The sequence below is a fragment of the Raphanus sativus genome, unplaced genomic scaffold (assembly GCF_000801105.2).
Source record: "Raphanus sativus cultivar WK10039 unplaced genomic scaffold, ASM80110v3 Scaffold0896, whole genome shotgun sequence".
Taxonomy (NCBI): domain Eukaryota; kingdom Viridiplantae; phylum Streptophyta; class Magnoliopsida; order Brassicales; family Brassicaceae; genus Raphanus; species Raphanus sativus.
This window is the reverse complement of record NW_026616210.1, coordinates 1-19,790: the sequence shown is the minus strand read 5'-3', so window position 1 is coordinate 19,790 and position 19,790 is coordinate 1. Positions and strand designations below refer to the sequence as shown.

The window sequence follows — 19,790 nt, the reverse complement described above, 5'->3', positions numbered from 1 at the left end:
CTCATCCTATCTGACCCAAATTAAACCCAAAACGACAAGACAAGCTACCCTCGTTTCGCCGGAGCTTATAATCCCTTCAAGCCTCCACCGAAACCAAATTAATCACTTCTTCACCTTCCTGATACCTTGTCGGAGAACTTCCTCCCTCTATTAAGATCTCATCCAACGGCGAAGCTTCATACCCTTGTACATCTATAACCGAAAACATCTCCCGAACCATGAAACAAATTCAAACTTGAACAAACAAACAAAACCGAGAACCTGAAGCCGGCGACGTAAGGCTGACGTAGCCCTCACTTCCCGGAAGCTTGAACTGACGACGGCGAAGTTGACGGAACTTCCGCCTCTCAGCGACTAAGACCGGCGGCGACGGAGCTGTTGTAGCCTCCCCCTCCCGGAAGATCAAACAAACGATCGTCTTCACCGCTCGATACCTTCTAGCCTCCGTGTCTTTACTCCAAAACAGAAACACCGCAGGTGATGGCTGGCCAGAACTCAGACAAGACGGATGCCGTAGAATGCGAGGATGAGACACATGCGGAAGCTTTAGCTTAAAGATGACGGTCTCCGGCGACGGCACGGACGCTCACGCGCCGGCCGTACGCCGAAGATCTACTTTCTCTCTTCTCTCTACTTTCTCTCTTCTCTCTCCTCTTTTGAAAGTTTGCTCTCTCTTCCTCTCGTTTTTTTTTCTCAAGTTTTCTTGTTAGTTTTGTAATTTATTTATTTTAAAACTATTATTTTATTCAAAATTCTTTGTTCTCACTCGGTGATTCCGCCATTTCTTGTTTCCTCTCACCGCAAAACACAGAAAATGATATTTCTTCAAACCTTATGGTTTCAAGTAAAATCAAAAGATTAATATCACACTAGATTTTGGACCCGCCCGTCCGGGCGGGTGAATGTTTGAAAAATTGAAATTTGTGTATTTTGATTTGTTTGTTTAGGATAGTATTAAAGTACTATGTTTTACAACTTATAAATCTATATTATTTTGAATATTACATTTTGTGTATTTTTATTATATGATATAAAAAAATTGTTTTGTTCTGTTAATACTATATTTAATTACGGACCTTTTCCATAATAAAAGTTAAGGGACATGTAACCCAAAATTGATTTTTCATGTATCAACTCCAAAATGGCCGAAAATATTATATTGGACCGTGGTAATCAATTTGACAATGACAAAATATGATATTGGACCGTGATATGATACATATTTGAACCATGATGAAAATTCAAAGCCCAACAGAATTTTATTCCGGGAAAAAAACAGAAAGATGTACTTAATGTTTTTTTTTTGTCGGTCATCTAACCCCTCTCTCTCCTCCTCTCTCGCTCGGATCTACTTTTGTTCTCTCTCTCTCTCTCTCTTTCATTCTATCGCTCTTTTCTCTTCTCGATGTTCATCGGATTCTCATCAGTCGAAACAAAAACTGTTGAATCAAGAATCAAACCAAACAGTTATTCTTCTTACGTTCAACTGGTGGAATCAATCAAGTTGATTTAAGGTTAGTTACATATTTTTATGAGATTAACGAAATCGTTTCGAAGCCCTAACCATCATTTTAATAGATTCTTTTAATTTCAACAGTTTTGTCATTTGCATGCAGTAGATCCGCGCTTGAAGTTTCGTCTTATGCTTTAAAAAGTCAAAAACATTTCTTTCAAAAAAGACATCAATCTGGAGCTCAAGATCTACAAGGAATGTTGAATGGTTTGTCCTTGATTCTGTATAAAACATTTTTTTTTTAATTTTAACATTTACCGTATGATTAGTGATTATCAAATTACCAGTTCGAAGTAACATTGTTTGTTCATTCTTTTTCTGCCGTTTAATGATGTTTCATTATTCTGGTCAATCTGTATTAAGTGTGGAAAGTCTGATACTTGCATCAGGGTTTTAACAGAAGCGAAGTCGGGAGTCATAAATGAGGAAGCTGGGAGTCATAACTGATGAAGTTTCTAAATTTTTAAAAATGAAAGGTATAATAACTTATTCCTTTAGAGCAAATAATATCTTGATAAGTTTATTAGTCGCACCATCCTTAGCTCGGGTTTAATTGAGCAACACAATTTAAATGGATATCTGATATAGTTTGCTTTAGAGAATCCGGTTAAGGATGCTGCAGTTTTTCTGTTTTGCTATTATAAATTTTTGAATTCTGAATCACTTGTCTAGTATCTGTTTTGCTATGGTCTGACATATATTAGTTTTAGAGACAGAGTACTCGTTGGGGAGTTACAGAGGGAAATGAGGCAGAAGCGAGTAAACTTATAGATCAAGAGTTTCATGTTTCAACATAGTGATGAGGAAAGGGAAGACACGATAATCATCTAGTTCTCAGTGCTCTGCGGAGTAAGAGAGGGACATTAGACAGAAGCTGAAAAGAAGAATACAACCTTCACATGACAGCAGACTTGTAAATGGTTAGTATTCATTTTTTTTTTATATATTTTTGAATTGAATAATCACTTATATCTCTTAATAATTTGATAGGTGTTTTGAATTTAAGATACTCGGTTAGTAGTTTATTTCCTGAGAAACACTGCCTTAAGTTAAAGTTTGATACCAATTGTACTTGCATTAGTTAAACTATGATAATAGTTTGATGTTACTTTCAATTGATGTTACTGATAGTCTTAGATAAAAATAGTATCTGTTATAAACTGTAGTATAATTGGTAGGTTTGTCGAAAGATAAAGAATAACAATCTTAAAGGATAAAATTTTAATCTAGATCCAACAAATGTTGATCATTGGAGAACTATTTTTAAATATTTTATAAAATCATACTGTCATTCTCTAATTATTTTTTATATATTACATGATCTTGGATGTTCTCCAATGATTGAGAGAATTCAACTGCATATCGAAAAAAATGACAGATTACCAGGTAATCTCTAATCTTTTGATTTAGGGAAAAAAATTTATTGAGGAAAAATATATAGTTACCTTAAATATAGTGAAATGGTTGTGATTATTGCTGAAATCTAGGTTTTAGTGATACAGTTTCCATTATTTATCGATATAATTTATTGATTCATACCTTATTTGAAAAACTAATACAATTTTTTCTCATTTTTATATTTTACGCTGAATAAGCAAACACAGAAATTAATATAATCAAAGAGATGGATGAGAAGGTTGTCTTAAGGACCAGTCTACGACCAACTTCTGCAATATATTCTGCTACTTTTAATCAACACGGGTATGTTATCTTTTCCATAACGTATATTTTAGGCTAGATTGAATTAAGTGCCTGGTTTAGACAATTAGGATGTTTCCATGGTTAGTTAGGTGTGTTGGCTTATACTGGGAATTAGGATGTTGTTAAGTTATACTACGTTTATTCAAATATATGTCTGCTAGCAATGGAAACAAACCAAAGTTGCAACTCCTTTAAAATACATAAATTATCTTAAACATGAGAAAAAATTCAATATAAAATAAGACAGAAACACACCAAAGTTGCAATACATCAAAATATTAAATGTAGGTCTTATTATGAAAATAAAAACCAAAACAAAGCAATGGAGAAAAAAACCAAAGTAACAAAATCAAATCAAAGTAGCAAAAACATCAAAAACTGAAGCAATAACTCATCATAAAAGGGAAGGAACTGAATAGAATATCATCTAATTAATCTGATTTATGCTTTTCCTCCTTGATCAATTTAGTGCACATTTTCTTCGAGGATGATGTTATGTCGGGTAGATCATCCTTCTCGTCCTTGCGCTTAGAAAAGGGAGTTTTAGGATCTTCTGATGAGTTTGTATCCAACAGCATGCACTAAAATGATGGAATAAAGATTTATATCAGTCTATAAAAGAAAAGACTTAGTAATGTAGTTAAACGTAAATAAAAACCCCAGTTTCTAATAAACTTACATGAGCAGATGACATGGTAGAAGAAGTTGTTCCTATATCAGAAATAGCCTCTGAGACAGTTTCAATACTTAACACTTTATCTCCAGAACAAACCTCTAAGACAATATAGTTTCCTGATCCATTTGTGACGTTATCAGAAGTTATAGATAGCCCAAAACAGAATGACTTCCCCACCAAATCTTGAATAGGCGCAGGAAGTATCTCTGGATCTTCAATCTAGGTGTCAAAGTCGATCCAGAAAATTGTTTTAGTTTCACAAAATGAATAATCATCAAACGACACAGAACAAACATCATTATACTAACCTCTGCATAAGAACCATCCCACAAGTCCTCAGCTTTATGTCCAATGATGGACTTTGCAACAGATCCTAGTAACATTACATTGCAAGTGTCTGTGTTATCTTTAACTACCAGATGTAGTTTGAATCTAGTAGACAACACCAAAAACGTTTGTAAAAATAAGTATGATGTCCAAACTTTAAATTGTAAGTTAAAAAAAAAAAATGGAAACAACTTACTTTGGTAACACGTTAGTGATATTGGCATTACAAAGTTCACAATGAAACATTGGTTTATCACCTCTTCTCAGATTTTCATAATCAATCTTGGGTAGTTTATTGGCACGTTTCTGATGGCGGTTACAGCCAAAATAAAACCATGTCCAGTCAGTGTCGATTGCTTCAACACTGCATATGATTTTACAAATCTCCACCTGCATATATATTATTAAAGCTCATCTTAAAAAAAACCATGGTCATCTAAACAATTAAAGACACAACCTCGGAACAATTTAGTGTAACCTGATTTGCTGAAAGAACTTCCGAAATCGGTTTGACCTCAGCATCATTCCAATCATATTTGATGCGTTTACCATCCTTTTTTCCATTATCAGGCAGGGCAAGCTGTAGTTGATCATCTGACAACCTAGAAAAGAAACTTTATTTAATCATCAATCCATTAAGGACACATTTTTTAAAAAAGTAAAAATATAGCAAAGTAGACAACCTTTCTGACAACTCTAAAACTTCTGGAAGAGTTGGATTGAGGTACAGAAGTGATGCACCAAATGCATTAGTAATTTGAACCTCTCCTATAACAGAGGACGTTTATTTAAAATAATATAGGGGAAAATCAATGTAAAATATGAAGAACCAAGTGAAATACCTCTAAAGAAATTGATTTTAGCAAACCTAATCAAAGCAACAATAGATCGATCTTGGTGTTCATCGCGAAAAGCTTCAATTTGCTCAGCATAAGTACCCCATAGACAACACACAAGACTGTTTCCTCTGTTAAATTTAGAGAGTTAATTAGGGATAAAATAGTTAAGTTAACTTGCACAAAGAGAGGTTATAAGATCAAACCGTGTGTCCATTAAGCGAAATTGAACCCTCTTTCTGTCTTCTCCTTGTGCTCTGACGGTTAGAACATCACCAAGGTCATGAATTTTCCCCATCACATCTGTTAAAAAATTAAATAGGTCAGTGTGTAGATGATAATAGTCAAAATAATAAGAAATATTAAGGATGATAAGATAATATCTGCAAAACACAGTACCTATGAGGAAGGATAGCTCTTTAGGGTCATTTCCAATTTGAGAATAGTCGGAAAGATTAAGAAAAATACGATCATCAGATAAATCAGAACCTCTAACAACAGTCTCATCTGAGATATTCATCTTGTATGGATGGTGTGTTGTTTTATACTGGCCACCAGCTGTTGTCATATGAACTTTTTCAATAACCACCCATTTTCCAATAGGTATATTACGTTGAACACGGGACATGAGTGTCTTTTTGCAAGTTGCTTGGATTTTGTTTCCCTAAGAAATGAACAAAGTTATATTAGTATATTGGTAAAGGATAAAAACTCTTTAAAATATAAGTCTAAAAAGGTCGACTAAGATAGTTTACCCATTCATCTGCTAAAACCAATTCAAAAGTATCTGAATAAGGTGTGATGGATCTCCATGAATGAAGGCATTTAACTTGGACTCGCCAGTTATCTTTAAACGGCCTGAGTTTTGTGAGAGGAACAAAAGTAGTCATCATCGACATTTTTGGGAGGTTTCAGCTTTGAACGATATTGTTTGTAGGTGTAGGGAAAGATGTATATATAGTTAGCGATGAGAAAGTAGGGTTAACGCGAGAAAATTTTAGAAAGATATTTTTAGTTGTGATGTTATCATTAAAACCGAATATACATATATAATTATCTTCCTAAAAATGATTATTTTATTAACTATTCACGACTCTTAAGGAATGTAGGTTTTTAATAGTTAGATATTATGCTTGATTAGCAAGAATATATGAATAGCGAGAATATAGGAAGATAATTTTGTTAAGGAGAGTAATAAATAATTAGTTATGATTTTGAAATCCCAAAAATATATGGTGATAAGATTGTATTGTTGATCTCGGTCCGTGGGTAATAAATGATTAGGTGTGGGTGTCGAAATCACTTAGTACGCAAGTCATAAAAGAAACGACAGAGTTTTTGGTAATTATAGGTGGCGATTTTTAACAAAACGACATAGTTTAAGGCAGTGGCATAGTTTAGTAATTATTGTGAAAAAGTCTGGGGTAATTTATTTTTGTACTTCAGTTTTAATGGTTTAGATTAAATCATAGTCTCACATCACATTATTATTCTGTACTTTCAATGCAAACTTTCGTTATCCATTGTCTCGGTATTCTTATGGAGATTCCTTAGATACGAAAAGATAATATAATAATTAACCTGCTAACATAAATTACTAATGTTTACGTATTTATTAGTTTAGTCGGCTAACATTCGCTTGTTTAGCCGGCTAACAAATATTTTATACGTATTCAGATCAAACCTTTTCATGCAATATATTTGTTAGTTTAGCCGGCTAACATTTAACAAAATATTTTATACGTATTCAAATCAAATTTTTTTCATGTAATATATTTGTTAGTTTAGCCCGCTAACAAATCTAACATTTGTTTCGTTTAGCCGGTTAAAAATATATATAAACAGTGATTTGCTAACAATATATATGTTTATCGGCTATTTGAACACTTGAAGAAAATTTTATTTTATAAAAATATAATTTAATAGTCCGTGTATGATTAGTGAATGGTTAAATTTTTTGAGGACATTAATCATAAGTTAGCAAGGTTACTTTTTGAGAACATCAATCATAAGTTAGCAAGATTATCCTCCGACATTACCAGACACTTATTGTTTTTAGCTGGTTTTAAAATTTGTGTTATATGGCTATTTGAACATTTGACTGCTAACAAACTAGTTACCCAGTTATTTTGAATGGTAGTTGGTTATATAAATTAGAGGTCGACTAATATAAATAATTATCCGATCTCATTGGTGTCCCATCTCATTAATGATCCGATCTACCTTGTCCGATTCTTTTCTATTCTTCTGCTCTGAGAAATTGAAAAAAAAAAATAAAGTCAAAAAGACTTAGATATCATCGAAAAGGATGAAAGTTTAAAGAGCAAGGTAAAAAATTAGAGGAAGCAACATAATATATGGGATGGGACGAGACTTACGAGTTGGCAATAAAAATGAGTCACAATAACAAGAGCAAACACATGCAGAAGATCAGAAACAACAGAAGCAGAGGACTTCCTCGACGGTAACGCCAGCTCCGGCAAAAAAATATTATTACAAGAAGAATAGCTATTTCTCTGAAGGTACTGGTATGAATTTCATTTCTCAGATTCCTTTGTTGTATCCAACAAAAACACATAAGCAACAAGAAAATTTCAAAAAAAAACAGAGGAAGAGGAGGAGAAAATATTTGTTTTTATTTAATATCTGAAATATAAGCTTATCCATTAATCACAAATTTCTCTCTGATTTTCTTTGTACTTCTAAGAAACAGCACTGGGTAAAATTATGAAAGACATCAATGAAAGCAGGTGAAGTAGGAGTGAGAGAGAAAGCTTAGGCAAATCAGGGAACAAATGAAAGTGAGGCGGAGGAGAGAGAGACAAAAAAGAAAATGAATTGGAAATGAAAATAAAGTAATAGGAGAAAAATGGTTTAATAGGTTTTGTTTAGGTTCTCATAGGGGTAACAGTGCCATTATGAAAATTAAACAGTGAAAATTCCATTTTTGCAAATATAGCTGTTATGTTTGTATATGGATGCCAATTTCTCTTTTTTTTTTGATAAATTCTATCGGTTCCCATGAGTTACCGGGAAGAACATACTTATTGCTATAGAACAAACCAGTTATTACACTATATGATCTAAGTTTGGAATACCTTCCGACTAATACGAAGAAATAAATTGATTATATGTTACGATCCACTATGTAAACCAGTTGGACTAAAACGCAAATTTAAACTGATCAAATAATGATATTTTAATTTCCAAAAAAAAATTCTTGTGGTAAAATTAGTTTTGCTTTTGAATAATTTGTTATTTTAGTATCATACATATAAGTAAATGTAGGTTTTCATAATTTTAAAAGGAGTACTCATTATGGTTATTTATTTATGACAAGTATAAAACTTATATTTGAAGATTGTATTAATTTATGAAATCAATGAATATTTAAAACTTTACAGCAAATATCAATATATTTCAACCAAACCCGTCAATGTTATAGAGGCGATTAAAAATATATATTTCCATTCGTATTCATTTTATAAGTTCTACTTCAAAACGTTGTCTTCGTTTATATATCTGCTATCCACCAACGTAATTTCGTCATTCCCAAATAATTATGTTGTGTGTTCATTTATGAATTGGGCTCACGTGCAACACTACCTGTTTAGACGTTTTACTACACTACACATGGTATATTTTTTCATGGTACGAATGTTCATAAAGTACAAATTATGATGTTAAGCATTTCATTGTCCTAACAATTTGCGAACGGCGTTCATAATTCCTGATTCCCTACTGTTGTTTGGTTTTATATTTAAAATTACTACCCCTAACAATTTGCATTATGTATTATTTTTTCTTATAGATTTTGAATATAGTAAAGAGTTGATTAACAATTAGTACAGAAAAGATCAGAGTAGTTCGTGAAATGTCAAAAAAAAACAAAAAATTTCTGTTTGAAGTCTTCTCAACGAGACAACAAGACCGGGAGGAAACCAACACGGTACACTTGCAAAATTTCCCTCACCATTGGGCTTAAACCCTTCAGGAGCTATTCCTAAACGCCGTCTGGAGTTTCTTCCGATAGGCCCATTGGGCCTAAACCTTTCAGGAGCTATTCCTTTCCGAATCTCGTTGTTGGCTTCTTTTTTTTTTGTGTAGCTAACTCCAACAATATTTCATGCTAAAAGAGAATGTATAGTTTTTAAAATAGAAAGATGTATGTGTTTAATCTGAAATATAAGGTTGAAATATGTATCTAATCTAATTCCATGAATAAAACCATATTTCTTGCTAACAAAAGAAAAAAGCATTTCCTAGCATCACTCTCTAGCTACATCAACAAAGGAAAAGTGTTTTTCTTTTTCCTTTCATAGGAAGAATGGAATGTTTGCGTGGACTGAAAGTTAGACGTAGTGGACATACAAAATGACATTAGAAAGAAAAATGATTCCTAAGTGTATTTTCTTTTTCCTTTAGATACTTTTCTTCTCCAAAGAAAGGTGTTCTGCTTTTTCTCCTTTCCATAAAATACATGTTCATCTTGTTATATTCTTTCTTAAAAGTATTCTATACACTAGGACAAATAAAGAAATAAATGTTAACTTAGAAGCACATTACCAAAGAAGACACCATAACTCAGGTGACTGTGGGTATATAAATGTGATAGTTATTAAAAGTTTTTTTTTAATTAAAAGTTATCTGCATCAATTTTTTTTCTTTTGGTAAGTTAACTGTTCTGAATGCAAAGATGAACAGAGTAAATAAATTATAAATGTATCGTTGACAGATGTGAGGGCTAAACACAAAGCTGACAACCCCAAAATGTTGCATGCATTTTGCAAAATCAAAAGTTGATGAGAACACTGGTGGCGTGACAACCAGATATTTTAATCGGTGTGGCTGTCCACTTGGCTGCGTCCTCTTTATCAAGGTCACCACTTAAGGCCTCTGCTCACATTCCCGGGAAAACAGGATAACCTTATTTTTCCATTGCCCTAGTCTGTACCTGAAACCAGGTGTTTTGCTCGGAGGCACAAACACGGAGCTCCAAACATTCTTCTCTGGATCATACACTCCCATTTCCGGATTGAACCAGTCGAAGAAATACGCTTTGTTCATAACAACAGTGTAGGAGTGCACCGACAGTGTTTGCCCGGAGTCTAACTTTTCCCATGTCTTTGTCTTGGGGTCATATATGTCGATGAACCTCCATCTATTGCCTGAAAAAAAAAGATAATCTTCATCAAAGTATGAAAGAATGTATTAACTCGGAATCATAATATATGCACAGCTCTTCTATTCCCACCTACAACGAAGAGTTTGGAATTAAAGGAGAATGCGAAGGCACTAAAGCCGTGGCTGTGTGGACAATCCATGAGGCTCCATTCGTTAGTTTTCGGGTCGTATACTTCCGAGTTGAGAATGCTATCATCACCTGAGGTATAGCCTTTGTTCACATACAAAAGACCGTCCACTACAGCATATGTAAAGCAGTAACGGGGTATGTTCATGTCTGCCAGTTTTCTCCACCTGTTTATTATCAACGAACAAACCCACTAAGAATAATATTTATCACAAATTTATCAACGAGACTCAGACCTGTTAGTAGCAGGATTGAACTCGTAAACATCCGCAAAAGCAGCCCTCGCCAATTCTCCACCGACGAACACGATTCTACCATCGAGCACCACGAGGCCGTAACCACCCTTCGAAGGCCCCGGGGCGGGAGGGATGCGTCCAAGATTGTTACCGGAGCCATCGAAAACTTCCAAGTACTGGTCATCCACTATAACACACATTAACTCTTCCAACGATCCCGTCAACTTTCGGACGGCTACGTAACGCTCGCTCCTGAGGTATCTTCTCCATCGCCAGCACACCTGAGAAATGGCCTGAAAGCTAGAGCGCGGGACTCGCGAGAGGCACATCTCTGCTACTTCGTCCACCAAGCCAGGTATTAATGTCATCGTCGACGACTTCAAGATTGTTACCAGTCCTTCCGGTTTTGCATCATTAGCTTAGTTCAAAGCTTCATATAAATAAGAGACCATTACAGAACTTTGGATTTTGTATCCATTATTATTCAGTAATTGATATTAAATATTTTACTAAATTTTTGGATCATTATATATTTAAATAATCTCTTATTAAAATTTAGTGGATTTTCAAATCTTGTGTTTCTATTTATGATAGGAAAATTGCATTTTATAACCATGAAAAATCTTTTATTAGGTAAGTAATCATCACTTATATTATTCTATATGTTTGTATTTTAATTGCAATTTTTAATCCATTATTATTAATTGATATAAAATATTTTACTATAATCTTGGTTATTATTTTAAATTATCTCTATTAGTTTTTAAAGATTTTTCAAATCTTGTGTTACTATTTGTAACACCCTTGCTAAAAGATAATAGTCCTTATGTTATATATATATATTTTTCTTTTGGATTTTTAATGGCTAAAATCGAGTGTTCAATGATAGATATATCATTTTAACTCAAAACAACAAGAAAATGTAAAATATTGATGAATTATGGCAAAAATAACCTTTTTTTTGCAAGGTCATTCCTTTTTTAAAAGTCTTCTCCCAATAAGAGACCATTTACAAAAACTGCTCCAAAGATAAAGGAAAAAGCTAAAGAGGACCTAATACAAAACATTTTATAGAATAGAAATCAAAATGAAGCAATGCTTATAGCTGAAACCCTCCTTTCAACCCGGTTGGATGAAACGGAACCAGGTTCCCAGAAAGGTAGTAGAGATTTGATTAGTGGTGGTTGTCACTGATTGAGATGTTGTCTTTCTATCCAGTGCCGCTAGCTTAGCCCTTAGAAACAGAGTAATTTCCTTCTTGTTAATATCAGCTGTCCTTGATGGAGTTTGATGCAGTCTTCCACAAAAATAGCCATTGATTGTCAAGAAAATGTAAAATATTACAAACCAAAAAAAAATATTACAAACCAGTAGTAAAACACATCCATTGTATCCTCAACAAACCGTCACTTCATTTTCGTGGTAATAACATTTCTAGTTATCCTAATAACTTCGTTATCACTTGGACACTCTGTCGATGGAGATGTGCCGTTCTTACCTAAACATGTTGTGATCACTAACAAATTGGTCACACGTGAAGTAATGAAATAAATAAATAGGTTTTGCTATTTGAAATCATTTTGCATTAACTGTTTGACAAATTTGTTACATATCTGACACTTTTCTCTTTTATTAATTGTTATATTTTCATAAGAACATGAAATTTCATTATGTTTGTTTATGTTCTCTCTAAATCCGAAACGATATTTGATAATATTTGTGGTGGATCTAAAACGCTCTCTTCAATGAAATCAAGAATGGTTCAAGATAAAAGAACAACAAATTATAAAAACTTTGTAGACCACAAATATTGATACGAATCACACGGAAAAGGAATCTAAATCGAGATGGAGTTATGAGCTACATCCAAGATGAATGTTTTGTATTTTGTATTCAGATGAATTATTACTCATCAGTTCATTTCTAACGCAAACAAAAACTTCGAAAACACTCAACAATAAAGTGGGCAAAGCACCTAGGAGATAATAATTCTCAAAGTGGATGTAACTTTAGCAGAGTGTTTGGGTGCACTCTTTCCATGTCACTGGATCATCGTAGTGGTCGTCTACAGACCATGCATATATGCTTTTTCAATACATTATTTTATAAATGGTTTTCTTAATGATACATATTATGTATAATAGCTTTTTTAACAACATTATATATAATAGCTTAGAGCACCTCAATTGGAAGTTTTAGTTTTGGAGTTCCAAACTTACATATATGTGTATTATATATTATATATGTGTTTTGAGTTGAATTTCCTGTAAATTTTAAACTTCGCAATATATATATATATATGTAATTTTAAAACCACAGAACTAGAAACCTTCACTGGAGATCTGTTGTTTATAACAATGAAAATTTAATCTTTTTATTTAAGATATCTAGGAAATCAAGTAATATGATTCCATACAAAGAAAAATATTATACATCCACTTCGAAGAAAATCTTAGATCACCTTGAGCAGAATCAATCTTGAGGAAGAAATAAATTATAGCCAAATATCACATCCTGATCTAGCACCAGAGGCTGTAGGAGGTTTAGCTCACCAGTCATGGCGACAGTCTACTTAATCAAATAAGCAGTTTGGTGTAATCCTTAGCCCATTTTCAAATAGTTCATTCAAACCATTTGGTTGAAATGACTAATAAAGAAGTGTGATACACGTTAACTAAGTGTCCATTAGGATAGATGTCGAGTAAAGACCGTAACCTAATAAGTGTACAAATTTTATTCTTATCTGACCTCGGGGTATCATAGATTCTGTCTAAACACTTCAAGTCAAAGAAGAAAAAGTTACCCAAAAGTTCCAAAATTTAAAAATATATACTATATAAAAAAACGGTGTAAAACCCGGAGGTATTTAAGGAAAGGGAAACAAATAGTCAAATACTAAAACGTAAAATGCGAAAAAGTAAAAAAATAAAATAAAACAAAGGAAAAAAGAAAGTGGAAAGGGTCAAGAAAGCATATATTCCATCCTCCAACAGAACCCCACTCAGGTTTCCAGATATGGTGTTAGAATAAGTTTATAAAGACCAAGAAGAGAAGAAAGAGAAGACTCCAAAAGAGAAGACTCCAACAACTACATGTAAAGTATAATCTCCATATCTGTGCCAACAAATCCAATCTTTCTTGAACCATTCTTGATTGTTTATATAGAAGATGGATAATGATAAGAATCACAAGGCAGAGGAAGCTAAACCGAGATTGAGATGGAGTTATGAGCTTCATCACAGGTTCATCGACGCCGTTAATCAACTCGGGGGACCAAACAGTTCTGTTTCAGTTCCCTTTCTCCTTTTGAAACCTTATCAGGTTTGGGTGATTAGGTCTTATTTCTTTGTTAGTTTTTCATTTTTTGTTTTGTTATGTGGTGTTTTTAGAGGCGACGCCTAAGGGTTTGATGAGGATTCTTGAGATTCCTGAGCTTACTTTGTACCATCTCAAGAGTCATTTACAGGTTTTTCAGACAAACTACCATTGATTCTAACTTCTTGAAATTTACAAACTCTAAATCGGCTGATCCATTCTTGTTCTATATATTTTTACTCTTCAGAAATATCGGCTCGAGATAAGAGAGAGATTCATTGGTAACAAGCAAGATGGTTATAAATCCTTTGATCACCGATGATGTTTTACCTGTTAAGACTTTAAATTTATTAATGTTGTTCAGAGAGTTTGATCTATCCTGATCCTTGGTTGTTTATGATGTTTTCTTATGTTAGTTTCTTCAGCTGCAAAATCCCAAGAACGTCAGAATCAAAAATATTTTGGAGATCAACCTGACGTCATTGTCACAGAAGAAAAAGATGACGAACCTAACAAGTAATGACCATCATAAAATAAATAATATTAATAATTTCATAGCTAGAGTTCAGCCTCTTTGAATTCATTTTCTTCGTTTCATAGAAGCAGAAACTTGCAAATCAAGGAAGCGATAGAAATACAATTGGGAGTCCAGAAGAAGCTTCACGAACAAATCGAAGTAATAACATTATGCTTCTGAATGAACCACAATGTGTACAATGGGAGGTTCCTTTCTTTAGAAGCTTGAACGTTTCTGCTCTTTTTTACGTGCAGAGGAAGTTACAGGACAGGATAGAGGCACAAGGGAAATATTTAGAGTCAGTGTTAATGAAAGCTCAAGAAACTCTCTCCGCCTCCGGTTACAGATCTTCTAATCTCTATGGAGCAGCATGGACGGCGAGTAGAAGTTGTCTCAGTTCGGAAGATGACGAGGCTGAGGAAGAATACGATTTCTTGGGTCTCAAGAAAGCGGAAAATAAAGGGATTGAACCAACGAGAAGTTTAGTTGACTGCTCGTTGGCATCATCAGAATGCTCAGAAGCAGAACAGGATATTCATTCTCTGACCATTATGAGGAGATCAAACAAGCTTCAGTTTACGGAGAAACCAGAGGAAGTGATGGATCGGAAGAAGAGAAGGTGGGACGATGTCGTTTGCGTGGAACAATCTATCCGGAAGAGAGCCTTTTAAAGACCACGACGATGAGGACTTGGGTCTGAGTTTAAATAGTTTCAAGGTTGTGGAAACATGTTCCAAGTCCAAAAAAATAGGACTAGTCTATTGGGTTACAAGAAACCTGAGCCTTTTAATAAGATATGCTAAAATATACTACATCGTGTCTATGCATTATCCGTCCATATATATATTACATAGATTCTTGTGGGTGGAAAACTAAAAAAAGTTTTTGAAAATACCAAAATTAAATACATGAAATTCAAGAAACAAAAACCCTAAGTCTTCATGGAAGAGAAAAAAAAAAAAGGCACAAGGCTTTTTACATAAGTTTATTTTAAACCCTAATTCTAGGAATCAAAAACACATCATGTGCCACCAGATCCAGCAGTGTTACCATTACCGTCATGACCAGAAGAATCTCTAACTCTCCGACCACCATCAGAACTAAACATAACCCAAATCTCTCTCCCATCGTTTCTTTTCTTCTCAACCTCATCTCCCTCAACAGGCATCTCGTGCCTACAAACAGGACACGACCCATGAAACCCTAGCCATTTCTCTATGCAACCTCCATGAAACCTATGCTTACACGGCATCTCCTTCACCGTATCCTCCTCCTTCCATCCCTCCAAACAGATCACACACACTCCTCCCCAGCCGTCGGTATCAACGACCCGCATCGCATCGATGGAAGCCTTGGACGCTGGAGGATGACCTTCCTCGCGTGACTCAAGTAAGTCACGAAGCAGAGGATTCAATCCTGATGACTCCTCGAGGACGATCATTCCTTGTGTAAAAGGGTTGACTAGAATGATTCTCTCACGCCACGAAACAACGTTGTCGTTTCCATCTAAGAAGCCTAAGAGGGAAGGCAAAAAGAGGTATAGATCTCTGTTCCTTGTAAATCTTGTGGAAACAGAAGAAGTCTCTCTTCCAACTGCAGCTTCTTGTTCTGTAGCCATCAGAAACAAAAGAAGAGAGACTCTTCTTCTTTTTTCTCAAATGATTATGAACTGGACCTAAATAATGTAAGTTGTGTGACAGTGATTGGTATTATCGACATGTCTATCCGTTAGCAGATACTAATGTCACACTTTCTCTGACTTTTTGCTCTATCCGAAGAGTGTCAATGCCTGAATTCTCCTTACACCTTAGAGTATATTAAAAAGACGACGAAGGGTGTTTTTGGTATTTGGAAATCAACATTCGATGTGTTGGACGTATCTAAACATACGCAAGGTGGATAAAAGCACGAACATAAGGTTTCACTAGTTCCAAATCCTTACCTGATGCGACACGAGTCACTCTAAAAAATATACAGTATAGTGTGGTCCTATGACTCCATACCACATGTCGAATAAGAAGACATCAAATGAAATTTCAGATATATAATTAAACTAAAGTAAACTACATATCTAATTTACTCTATGCTAACAAACCAAATCAGAACCATGTTATCTTTTATGTACATGTGAACGCAGACGTGAACCAAAACGCAAAACTGAACAAAAACATGTGCGTTTACGTTTCTGTATTTGACGGCAGCAAAGAGAGCGTTTGGTTTCAAGAGGCAAGTCATCTCGGCACGGATTTGGTAATATGAGCAACCACATAACCATCTTAAAATTTCAAGAGGCAAGTCATCCATCATTAATGATCATTCCATGCTTCCTCAGGGTCAGCAAACCAAATATATATGATAAAGACCCAAGTGCGAGAGAAAACAAACCAAGCCTATGTATACTCTCAATCACAAGAAAGCTTTCTACGGTTCGTTAGTCGACCAATTGTATAAGTAATGGTTTGTTATATAGACATCTCCGCAAATCAGTAAACTTCCATATCAACATCTAGCTGAAGTAGTAGACCTGTGCATTCATGTTTCATTTGTCACGCCTTTTTATATATAAAACCTTACAGGAGAGGCACAGAAACATAATCAGGACTGAGTTACCAATTGGTGGGTCGTTCAATTAACGAAACCATGACTATGCTTTGATTTTCAGGCTAATGATCTCTGCTAATAAAACTTATGGCTCACACAGCTGAGAGGGTGGAACCTAAAAATTAAAATGTACCTGCTTGCTTCTATTCCAGCGTATCATCTCCGAACAGAACCTCCACCTTTAAAGATTCAAATCTCCAATATATTTTATTAATTGTAGATTGGTTTTTATGATTTTGTGATCCCTTCTACTCCTTAGTTGCTTGGTCGGATTCAGGTTTGATCTTATATAGACACGAACATACAATATATCAAACATTTGATTGATTTGACCCAAAAAAACATTTCTTCCAAACCTCAAATGTTCTTTTACAATTGATTCAGATAGTCAGTTTTTGATTGATAAGAAAAATGTCATATTTGATACTTTTATAAAGATTGACATTTTCATATTTGTTTACAAAGTGTTATTTAAAAATTTCAATACAATATATCCTAGTTTAAATTTAGTATTAGTTGTAAAATACAATAATTTTATTTATCTCAAACATTATTAATTAAATAATTGTATTTATTAAAGACATCAATGTATATTACTCTAATATATATGTAAATAATATTATTTCCTAGTCTTTCTTTTGTTTCCCAAAAGATGTTTTTGTAGGCAATATTATTTTTTGTTTAAACAAGTATTATTCCATATTTTAATGTGATTTAATGTGTTAATTTTTTTACTCATTTAAATAATCAATAAAATCTTATTTTAAAAATTTCATTACTTAATTGTACATTAAATAAAGATATATATATTACCAGTGTAAAATGTATCAAATAATATTCTTTGCAAAACTGTTATTTAGAGATAAAAATATCAATGGGTTTAACCAACATGTCAAAACACAATAACCATACAAAATGTAAACTATAGGTATATGGTTCGGAACGAAACCCACGAGCAGAGAAGTCCGCTTCTATTGTATTGCTTCCGCCCCTATCCTTCCTTTCTATCATTCTTCAACTATAAACCTCCACCTTCAAATCTCTTTCTCCTATATGATCCTATCGCTGCAAAAACAACAAAAAAAATATATCCATACTCGTCCTTCAACTTCTCGTTATTCTATTATTTTCCCCCAAATCTCTTCGCGGAAGCCAAGAACACATCCCAAACCCTAATCCGATCACCTCCCCTTCCCCGATTCTCCACGGTTAGTCTCCGATCTCCTCGATCTATTGCTTTTTTGCTCGGATTTGATTATTTTTCCGTTTTCGATTACTCGGATTCAGGTCGTATATCTTCTTCGTCTCCAGGGTGTGGTTTGAATATGAGTAACCAGAAGAAGAGGAATTTCCAGATTGAGGCGTTCAAGCACCGCGTCGTGGTGGATCCAAAGTACGCCGATAAAACCTGGCAGATTCTCGAGCGTGCGATCCACCAGATTTACAATCAAGATGCTAGCGGTCTCAGCTTCGAAGAGCTTTACAGGTCTCTCTTTATCTATCTCTGTACAAATCGTCTCTTATAACGGTTTAGATTTTCGAATTTAGGATCTGAATGCATTATTTGATTTTGAATCTCTTGGCTCCAGAAACGCGTACAACATGGTTCTCCACAAGTTCGGCGAGAAGCTCTACACAGGCTTCATCGCCACCATGACCGGTCATCTCAAGGAGAAGGCGAAGCTCATCGAGGCGGCTCAGGGAGGTGCCTTTTTGGAGGAGCTAAACAAGAAGTGGAACGAGCACAACAAGGCGCTTGAGATGATACGTGACATCCTCATGTATATGGATAGGACTTACATCGAGAGCACCAAGAAGCCTCACGTTCATCCCATGGGGCTTAGCTTGTGGAGGGACAACGTTGTGCATTCCGTTAAGATACACGCCAGGCTTCTCAACACGCTTCTTGATCTTGTCCACAGGGAGAGAACGGGGGAGGTTATTGACAGGGGGCTTGTGAGGAATGTGACTAAGATGTTTATGGACTTGGGGGAGTCTGTGTATCAGGACGATTTCGAGAAGCCGTTTTTGGAGGCTTCGTCTGAGTTTTACAAGGTTGAGTCGATGGAGTTTATTGAGAGTTGTGATTGTGGGGAGTACTTGAGGAGAGCTGAGAAACGTCTGACTGAGGAGATTGATAGGGTGGGGCACTACTTGGATGCTAAGAGCGAGGACAAGATTACTAGTGTGGTTGAGAGAGAGATGATTGCTAACCACATGCAGAGGCTGGTTCACATGGAGAATTCGGGTCTTGTGAATATGCTGTTGAATGATAAGTATGAGGATTTGGGTAGGATGTACAACTTGTTCCGCAGGGTTACCAATGGTCTCGCTACTGTTAGGGATGTTATGACCTCGCATCTAAGGGAGATGGGGAAGCAACTGGTTACTGATCCGGAGAAGTCGAAGGATCCGGTGGAGTTCGTGCAGCGGTTATTGGATGAGAGGGATAAATATGACAGAATCATCAGCACCGCGTTTGGTAATGATAAGACGTTTCAGAACGCTTCGAATTCTTCGTTCGAGTATTTCATCAACTTGAATACTCGTTCTCCTGAGTTCATCTCCTTGTTCGTTGATGACAAGCTAAGGAAAGGGCTCAAAGGTATCGCTGATGTGGATGTGGAGGTCATCCTCGATAAAGTGATGATGCTGTTCCGTTACTTACAAGAGAAAGACGTGTTTGAGAAGTACTACAAGCAGCATTTGGCTAAAAGGCTTCTCTCTGGCAAAACCGTGTCGGATGACGCAGAGAAA

General features: G+C 35.0%; 5 protein-coding genes across 5 annotated transcripts; 2 read left to right on the top strand and 3 right to left on the bottom strand.

Moving 5' to 3' along the window:
- Nucleotides 1–3,645: 3,645 nt before the first annotated feature.
- LOC108836239 (uncharacterized) lies at nucleotides 3,646–5,844 on the bottom strand. Its single transcript, XM_056997947.1, has 9 exons — nucleotides 5,453–5,844; nucleotides 5,260–5,356; nucleotides 5,060–5,184; nucleotides 4,901–4,985; nucleotides 4,696–4,819; nucleotides 4,414–4,607; nucleotides 4,199–4,322; nucleotides 3,894–4,109; nucleotides 3,646–3,795 (listed from the first exon to the last, which is right to left on the bottom strand). The coding sequence occupies exons 1-9, from the start codon at nucleotides 5,679–5,681 to the stop codon at nucleotides 3,646–3,648; spliced, it is 1,344 nt and encodes a 447-aa protein (XP_056853927.1). The 5' UTR covers nucleotides 5,682–5,844.
- A 3,942-nt stretch (nucleotides 5,845–9,786) lies between these two features.
- On the bottom strand, nucleotides 9,787–10,977 carry LOC130494607 (putative F-box/kelch-repeat protein At1g27420). Its single transcript, XM_056997945.1, has 3 exons — nucleotides 10,601–10,977; nucleotides 10,308–10,531; nucleotides 9,787–10,221 (listed from the first exon to the last, which is right to left on the bottom strand). The coding sequence occupies exons 1-3, from the start codon at nucleotides 10,966–10,968 to the stop codon at nucleotides 9,941–9,943; spliced, it is 873 nt and encodes a 290-aa protein (XP_056853925.1). The 5' UTR covers nucleotides 10,969–10,977; the 3' UTR covers nucleotides 9,787–9,940.
- A 2,597-nt stretch (nucleotides 10,978–13,574) lies between these two features.
- LOC108819452 (myb family transcription factor PHL8) lies at nucleotides 13,575–15,313 on the top strand. The gene is given in 8 exon segments (XM_056997943.1): nucleotides 13,575–13,694; nucleotides 13,766–13,880; nucleotides 13,990–14,066; nucleotides 14,163–14,211; nucleotides 14,332–14,431; nucleotides 14,522–14,591; nucleotides 14,687–15,097; nucleotides 15,099–15,313. Coding segments are annotated over 7 exon segments (1,029 nt in total). The 5' UTR covers nucleotides 13,575–13,694; nucleotides 13,766–13,768; the 3' UTR covers nucleotides 15,309–15,313.
- Nucleotides 15,294–16,100, bottom strand: LOC130503269 (E3 ubiquitin-protein ligase MPSR1-like). The gene has a single exon (XM_056997944.1). The coding sequence runs from the start codon at nucleotides 16,048–16,050 to the stop codon at nucleotides 15,454–15,456; it is 597 nt and encodes a 198-aa protein (XP_056853924.1). The 5' UTR covers nucleotides 16,051–16,100; the 3' UTR covers nucleotides 15,294–15,453.
- A 1,858-nt stretch (nucleotides 16,101–17,958) lies between these two features.
- On the top strand, nucleotides 17,959–19,783 carry LOC130503271 (cullin-3A-like; the record flags this gene model as incomplete). The annotated part of the gene is given in 3 exon segments (XM_056997946.1): nucleotides 17,959–18,241; nucleotides 18,345–18,519; nucleotides 18,623–19,783. Coding segments are annotated over 2 exon segments (1,322 nt in total), but the record flags the coding sequence as incomplete, so codon positions are not given.
- Between the last annotated feature and the right edge of the window lie 7 nt (nucleotides 19,784–19,790).

Coding starts and splice junctions, on each gene's coding strand:
- LOC130494607 (XM_056997945.1), bottom strand. CDS start 10,968: ATGACATTAATACCTGGCTTGGTGGACGAAGTAGCAGAGATGTGCCTC. Junction 10,532..10,600: donor TTCAATCCTGCTACTAACAG/GTCTGAGTCTCG, acceptor GATAATAAACAG/GTGGAGAAAACTGGCAGACA. Junction 10,222..10,307: donor TTCCAAACTCTTCGTTGTAG/GTGGGAATAGAA, acceptor TTTTTTTTTCAG/GCAATAGATGGAGGTTCATC.
- LOC108836239 (XM_056997947.1), bottom strand. CDS start 5,681: ATGTCCCGTGTTCAACGTAATATACCTATTGGAAAATGGGTGGTTATT. Junction 4,110..4,198: donor GGGATGGTTCTTATGCAGAG/GTTAGTATAATG, acceptor TTTGACACCTAG/ATTGAAGATCCAGAGATACT. Junction 3,796..3,893: donor CTACCATGTCATCTGCTCAT/GTAAGTTTATTA, acceptor CCATCATTTTAG/TGCATGCTGTTGGATACAAA.
- LOC130503269 (XM_056997944.1), bottom strand. CDS start 16,050: ATGGCTACAGAACAAGAAGCTGCAGTTGGAAGAGAGACTTCTTCTGTT.